Source organism: Neoarius graeffei, chromosome 18 (genome assembly GCF_027579695.1).
Source record: "Neoarius graeffei isolate fNeoGra1 chromosome 18, fNeoGra1.pri, whole genome shotgun sequence".
In the NCBI taxonomy this organism is placed as follows: Eukaryota; Metazoa; Chordata; class Actinopteri; order Siluriformes; family Ariidae; genus Neoarius; species Neoarius graeffei.
In genome coordinates this window covers 25,322,175-25,330,035 of record NC_083586.1, presented here as the reverse complement: position 1 = coordinate 25,330,035, position 7,861 = coordinate 25,322,175, and the positions used below count along the sequence as shown (strand labels likewise).

Sequence of the window (7,861 nt, the reverse complement as noted above, 5' to 3'; positions counted from 1 at the left end):
ACATAAATCTCGCGAGATTTGTAGCTTTGCGCGCGTGTGTGGGCGGGACAATTGTCTATTGGCTCTGCTTTGCCACTTCGTCTACTTTGATTGGTTAGATCGGTGGCAGGCCAGGTTTTGGACAGGACTTCTGCGGAAGTGAATGCTGCAGAAACAGGGACTGGTTAGAAGGCGATGATAAATTTTAGATGCACATTAACACTGTCCTTTGAAATGAATGTGTTCATTTTTATAGCACTCGTTTTCGTAAATACACAAGCGGTTCGTAAAAGTGATGGCGATGACTGGGTTCATTTACCGAATAAATGTGAAGGTAAGTTTTTCCAGTTTCACTGGATCATTAAAGCAAGTGGTGGTGGTGAAATATACAGTACGAACATTCTGTTTAGTGTTAGTTTTACTAGCAGCTGTTGAATAACATACTTGCCAACTTTTCAAAATTCTCATGGGGGAGAAAAGTGCGTGAACGACATTTTCAACTGGCCGAGGGTCTGATGCGCGGTTGAAACGATGAAAACAGTGGATCCCAATTAATTGCAAACCATTTGAAATTTATACAGTTAAAGAGTTTTTGAATTGTTGATATTGTTCTATCAGTTACTATAGGTTATGGGATTCATGCATCAGGCATGAGAGTGAAAAATCTGAAATAATACTCGTCTTGAATTTTAATATAATAACAATGAAAGGGAAGTCTTAAATCAGATTTTGAGCTGAAAAATCTCATGCCTGAATATTGTACACATACAGAGACCCAGAGAAAATAACACAAGCGATGCTTTAGAAGAATGTTTATCATTTCTTAAAATAAATAGTCACAGTGAATGAAAGTATTATTGGATTGCATCAAATGTGTTTTCCTTCTGTAAGCTCATGTAAAAATACAGAGAACTATAATATCATATATAAATTAAATTTGAATAAGATTTAACCAAAATAATAACTCAATTTAAATAAATTCTGCACTGTCTTAGTGCTACTAAAATGCATCTCTCTGACTAAACACTTTCCAACAGAATGTTTAAAAAGCACTAGAAATCCTATCCAAATCCTGTCGGAATGCATCAAAGGAATTTGCTCATTTGCAAACTTTGACTGAAAGTTTTCAAACAAAATTTAAAAATGGCACTATAAATACTGCCATACTATCAGAATATTCACTCGAATGCAAAATTTTAGTACGAACAAAATACACTCGCTAGTAATCTTTCACTTAAAACCTCAAAACTCGATCAAAATCAATCACTTTCCAGATAATTCACTTGTAAACTTTCACTTAAAACTTTCAAACAAAAAATTCAAAATAGCACTAAGATACTAGCACACTATTCAAATACACTCACCAAACAAATTCTCTGTCATGCAAAATTTCACTAAACACTTTAGAAGTTGTACAGTTTGTTTCTGAAATGGTATGGAAGACTAGTTTAATTTCACACTCAAATGTCCATTATATTCTGATTCAAGGTATTTTTACCTTAAAATGTGTAACTGGCTGGTCGAAAATTTGCTTATCCATGGAAATTCATTCTCCCATGCAACCTGGTATTTGCATTCATATTTTTGCCGTTTGGTATTGGGTTTAGTGGTCATGATGAATGACTGCTTGTAAAAAATGTTGGACAGCCTGGGTGAATCCTACATTATGGAAGTGACTGTCGTTCTGTTCGTTGATTGGTTAAAAATCAATTGGCGTCAGCAGTGTTTCTCATACGATTCTGATTGGACATAATCGGGAGTATTTTTAACTTGGCGGTAGGGATTTCCCCAAACCGGGAGATTATCCAGTTTTTAACAAATACGATCGGGAGATGGAGGCTAAAATCAGGAGCCTCCCCCCGAAATCAGGAGGGTTGGCAAGTATGGAATAAACCCCTGTGAACGTTAGCATTGTGAGAGGAGCCGTAGCGGCGAACAGATGTTCAAAAGGAGAAGTGGAACCAAGACCCAAGTGCTTCCTCTTAGTTATTTAAAGCGGTTGTGTGAGTTTCGGTGCAATAATTGTACCTTTTAATTTTGATTTTATAGTATGCAAGTTTTTGAGCATTGAGATGAAATCCGCATTAGAAGAAACGGGGAAAACGAAAGAAGTGATAGAAACAAACTACCGTTTCTTGGACAGTAAAGGCACACCACCGATCAAATATGTAAAATCGTAAGTGTAAAGTTCTTACCTTGTTTTCAGAGCAGACTTTTAAAGGCACAAACAAATGATTTCTGTAATAAACTGTGATGCACTGTACCTCAGTGAACAGACTGTGTTTGTGTATCTTGCAGTGACATTCGGTTCATAGAGGTAATGGAAAATGTCTGTTCAAGGATCCTGCAGTACAATTTGCACAAAGAGAGAGATGGCAGCAATCGCTTTGCAAAGGTAAGAGACGGACTTTCACCAATTTTGTTTGGCATCACATTGACTTTCTCTGAACCTTTCTCACACCTCTCTGTAGAAACTTGCAAGTTAGGAGATTAGTTCACTTACAGTATATGCAAGGGCGTAGGTTTGGTATTAAAGGGCACATCTTGGGTATATTTAGGAGCAAGATCATTGTAATTCTCTTATTTTATATTAAACTTTGGTCAAATATCTGTCACATTTTTCATTTTGTGCAATTTTTTTTACCTTGCGCAATATCAGAAAAATTCAGTTGAAATCAAGCCATTTGAGGCAAATTTGTCTGCCTCTGAAAAAACTTGGCATTTGGATTTCCGGGCAAACATTGATTTTCGTGATGTCACGTGTGGGACGCCTCCTTCTGAATCCCATGTCAGTGTTGGTTTGTTTATGAGAGTACGACCTGGTGGTTTTCTGCAAATTTCTTCAACGTTATCACGTAATTACACTACCATTCAAAAGTTTGGGGTCACCCAGACAATTTTGTGTTTTCCATGAAAAGTCACACTTTTATTTACCACCATAAGTTGTAAAATGAATAGAAAATATAGTCAAGACATTTTTCTGGCCATTTTGAGCATTTAATCGACCCCACAAATGTGATGCTCCAGAAACTCAATCTGCTCAAAGGAAGGTCAGTTTTATAGCTTCTCTAAAGAGCTAAACTGTTTTCAGCTGTGCTAACATGATTGTACAAGGGTTTTCTAATCATCCATTAGCCTTCTGAGGCAATGAGCAAACACATTGTACCATTAGAACACTGGAGTGAGAGTTGCTGGAAATGGGCCTCTATACACCTATGGAGATATTGCACCAAAAACCAGACATTTGCAGCTAGAATAGTCATTTACCACATTAGCAATGTATAGAGTGGATTTCTGATTAGTTTAAAGTGATCTTCATTGAAAAGAACAGTGCTTTTCTTTCAAAAATAAGGACATTTCAAATACCCCTTTTCCACCAAATCAGTTCCAGGGCTGGTTCGGAGCCAGTGCTGGTGCTGGTTCACAACTCGTTCAACTTGCGAGCCAGCTGAGAACCAGCTTGCTTTTCCATCGCTCGTGGTGCTAAGAGAAGACACATAATTACGTCGCTGTATACGTCAGTTACATCATTGTATACATCATTACGTCGCTGTATACGTCAGTTACGTCGCTACGTTTGCATAAACCTTGGCGCGAATATCGAAGCAACAACAACAATAATAATAATGGATGACTTTGCGTTTGTACAGCTGCTGCTTCTCGTCGCTTAAAAATGGCGATCTTTTGCGGTCTTGTTATTGTTGTCGGTCTTAACAATTCCGTCCCCCCGCTGACGTAAGTAGTTCTTTCCTCTGGCCCAGCAGAGAGTTGGTGCTAGCCTGGAACCGGTTTTTCTGGCCCCAGAGCCAGTTCTTTGTCAGTGGAAACAGAAAACCCGGTTCCAAACTAAGCACTGGCCCCGAACCAGCCCTGGAACTGCTTTGGTGGAAAAGGGGCAAAAGTGACCCCAAACTTTTGAATGGTAGTGTATTAAAATGGTTAATAGATGTATCGTAGGATGGTGTAGCAACACGAATCTTGATGGGATTAGTACTCATCATTTTCCAAAACACTGGACAATGAGAGAGAAATGGGAGCGCTTCGTGCAAGGCACCCGGAAAAACTGGCAACATGCAACAGACCACAGCATCATATGCGGGGCTCACTTCATAAAGCCCGATGACTTTGAGAACAATTTGCAGTGGGAAATGGGCTTCAAGAAGCAACTTGATCTGAAAAAAGACGCAGTTCCATCTGTTAGAATGTCCAAAGCAACACCGTCTCCATCTGTGTCAGTGTCACCAAAGGAGCCAGCCGTGTTCGTCTCCCCTGACAGAAGGCGAAGTGCCGCATCCACTGAGGCCCTCGAAGCCGAGGACCAAGCAGAGCCGAAAAAAAGACCAAGAAAATCGGCAATTCACAAGTTAACTGTTGCCAGGGTAAGAAATAAGAGAGACTATACTCTAAATTAGGTGTTCCTGTGTTTGTGTGGTACATGGACAATGTTATTTATTGACACGCACAAAAGTAAACAACACGAAAGCACTGGGCGATAATACACTTGCTTCACATGTATCAAGGGATGTGTGTGTCAGGGCTTGAGATCTTGGGACCTGTCAAACACATTAAATGCATATACAACCCTGCTTAACCGATTCATAAGCTACACACATGGAAATCTTTCTCCTACAGTAGCCAGTACTCTTCTAAATGAAGAAATATATAAATATGTAATAGTAATTAGAAAAAATATGATTTATGCAACAATAGATAGATGAGCAAAATCTCTAGCTGCTAAACTTGGTCTACACAGACTGTGCACTGAATCCATGCAGGATCTCTCTGCCTGCTGGCGGATCCGCACGTGACGTCATGAATCTGGCTCCAGACTCCCTTGGGATTTTTCCAGACGCGTTTTATTTTATTTTTTTCTGCTGTAGACAGATGGCCTTGTGCACAATTACCCTTCTGGATGAGTGTGTAAAGGGACATGCTTTTCATATTAAAAAAACTGCTAAATTGGTCCAGGATATGCCCTTTAACATTGGTGGGGACATAAACCCAATGCCAACCCCCAGTGGCACAAACTTCAGGTCAACATTAGAGGGTCATAATATTTTGCTCCATTGTGTTCCACCAAAAGAGTATCCATCATCTCTCCAAAGTCCAGACTTTTAAAATTTGAAGTTCAGAACTGTAGTAATTCATTAATAATAATAATAATAATAATAATAATATGCAATCAATTTGATTAATAGGCCATTTGCAGGAATTGGTCACGTGCCAATTTTCCCCATAGCAACAAGCCCATGGTGGGCAAGCTAACTTGACATTCTTTGACAACCATAAGAGTTTGACTGGCGATGCGAAGCAATCCATTTCTATAATAGCTGTTTTTACCTTTTCTACTGTCTTTTTTGACCCGAATTTTCGTGTGTACTTTGAAAAAGTTTGTGGTTTTAACTTCTGTCATAAGTTAAAGCGAATCATCATTGGCCGTAAAAGAGAGGGTTTTTTTTTTTTTTAAATCTGCTTCTTATCAGCTAAAACCACATCTACAGATATATCTGTATTTATTTTCAAGAATCTTCAGACATTAAGTGAATGATAAAGGTAGAAAAGGAGAAATTATAAGTTATAAACATGCCTGAGAAATCCGCCATTTCGCACGTGAATTTCTTTCGGCAGCAACCAACTTGAGTCCAAAAAACTCTCTTTTACAGCCAATGATTCGCTTTAACTTACGACAGAAGTTAAAACCACAAACTTTTTCAAAGTACACATGAAAATTCAGGTCAAAAAAGACAATAGAAAAGGTAAAAGCAGCTATTATAGAAATGGATTGCTTCGCATTGCCAGTCAAACTCTTACGGTTGTCAAGGAATGTCAAGTTAGCTTGCCCACCACGGGCTTGTTGTTATGGGGAAAATTGACACGTGATCAATTCCTGCAAATGGCCTATTGCAAATCTTGCATGTGATGATTAACTCCTACCAATTTGCAAATGTGTTTTACAAGTGAATATCGCACTGACTGTCGGGAGGGTGTAGCTATGTTCCTTTCCCTCATAAATGGAAGTAAAACACATACAGAGCCTTAAAGGAACAGTCCACCGTATTTCCATAATGAAATATGCTCTTATCTGAATTGAGACGAACTGCTCCATACCTATCTGAGCTTTGCGCGACCTCCCAGTCAGTCAGACGCAGTCAGACGCGCTGTCACTCCTGTTAGCAATGTAGCTAGGCTCAGTATGGCCAACGGTATTTTTTGGGGCTGTAGTTAGATGTGACCAAACTCTTCCGCGTTTTTCCTGTTTACATAGGTTTATATGACCAGTGACATGAAACGAGTTCAGTTACACAAATTGAAACGTAGCGATTTTCTATGCTATGGAAAGTCCGCACTATAATGACAGGCGTACTAACACCTTCTGCGTGCTTCGGCAGCGCATTGATACGGAGCTCAGATATCAATGCGCTGCCGAAGCACGCAGAAGGTGTTAGTACGCCTGTCATTATAGTGCGGACTTTCCATAGCATAGAAAATCGCTACATTTCAATTTGTGTAACTGAACTCGTTTCATGTCACTGGTCATATAAACCTATGTAAATAGGAAAAACGTGGAAGAGTTTGGTCGCATCTAACTACAGCCCCAAAAAAATACCGTTGGCCATACTGAGCCTAGCTACATTGCTAACAGGAGTGACAGCGCGTCTGACTGCGTCTGACTGACTGGGAGGTCGCGCAAAGCTCGGATAGGTACGGAGCAGCTCGTCTCAATTCAGATAAGAGCATATTTCATTATGGAAGTACGGTGGACTGTTCTTTTAAACACTGCGTTCCATTAGGCTGGCAGGGGGAGTCGACTCTCTTCTGTGTGATCTTTAACTAGTTTTGGAATGCTAGTTTAAGCTGATATGTGATTGATCTAACGGTAAAACAGTGCGAGGTCTCTAGAACTTTTTTGACACGTTGAAAGGTTCCAATTTTACTTGGCAACAGAATGTATCTGAATTATGATTGGTTGTTGTTATATTATTGCCCTTTTGTTGTCTTCTTGAGTGGAGAGGGGAGGGAGAGGAGGTAGTGACAGGGTTCTGCTGAAGCGCACGTAGTGTTTTGGTTGAGGAAAATTGTGTAAAATGTATTTCTTCAATTCAGAACACGCTTAATGACTTCTGTAATGTTAAATGAAATGAATGACCGACGAGGAGACTGGATAATAAAGACATATGAAATTTAGTTATGGTGCATTATACTTTCCTTTCCATTATACCTATACTTTTATACTACATTAATCATTCAAGCCTATATCTGAACTACTGCTATATTCACACTTTCAACCCAAGCCCATCCAGTCCAGCCCTTGCTCTTGTATAAAAGAGCCAAACACATTATTTAATAATGTCTTTGTGACCTTAATGAACACCAGTTGTTGTCAATATCAAGTCGGATTGTTATTTACATGCCACGCAAACTTAGAAAACAGTCATATTCGTATGTTGGCGTTGGCGTTTTTACACACTGAATAGGAACTGTTGTTAACTGATTCATTTTACAAGCTAATCTAACATTACATTCTTCAAGGACCGTTTGCTAGCTAGCAGCCGGTCACTGCACTGCAACCGCACTTGCTAATTGACATGGCAGCCAAACTTGCTTGCTGTTTTCGCGACACCCCCCCCCCCCAGAGCAAATACTCATGAGTGAATTTTGCATGGTGTTTCGCCCAGTGGAAACCTACTGTAACCATTTGTGTACTGCACACGGAGCATGATTTATTTATTTATTTATTTATTTTTTTTTTTTCCTTCAGTCAGAAATATTGGTAGGGACATATCAGCCGTCATTTGATATTGGTGGGGACACGTCCATACCCAATTCTACACCTATGCTTATATGACATTGACTTTGTGCTACACCAGGGGCTCTCAACCTT

General features: G+C 39.5%; 1 protein-coding gene across 1 annotated transcript in view; it reads left to right on the top strand.

Moving 5' to 3' along the window:
- The first annotated feature begins 120 nt into the window (after positions 1-120).
- The window catches only part of cnpy3 (canopy FGF signaling regulator 3), a 37,280-nt gene continuing 29,539 nt past the window's right edge, over positions 121-7,861 (top strand). The window contains exons 1-3 of the mRNA XM_060898604.1: positions 121-313; positions 2,029-2,155; positions 2,278-2,374. Coding sequence (XP_060754587.1) covers positions 175-313; positions 2,029-2,155; positions 2,278-2,374 — 363 coding nt within the window. The 5' untranslated portion in view covers positions 121-174. The remainder of the gene's footprint in view (positions 314-2,028; positions 2,156-2,277; positions 2,375-7,861) is intronic.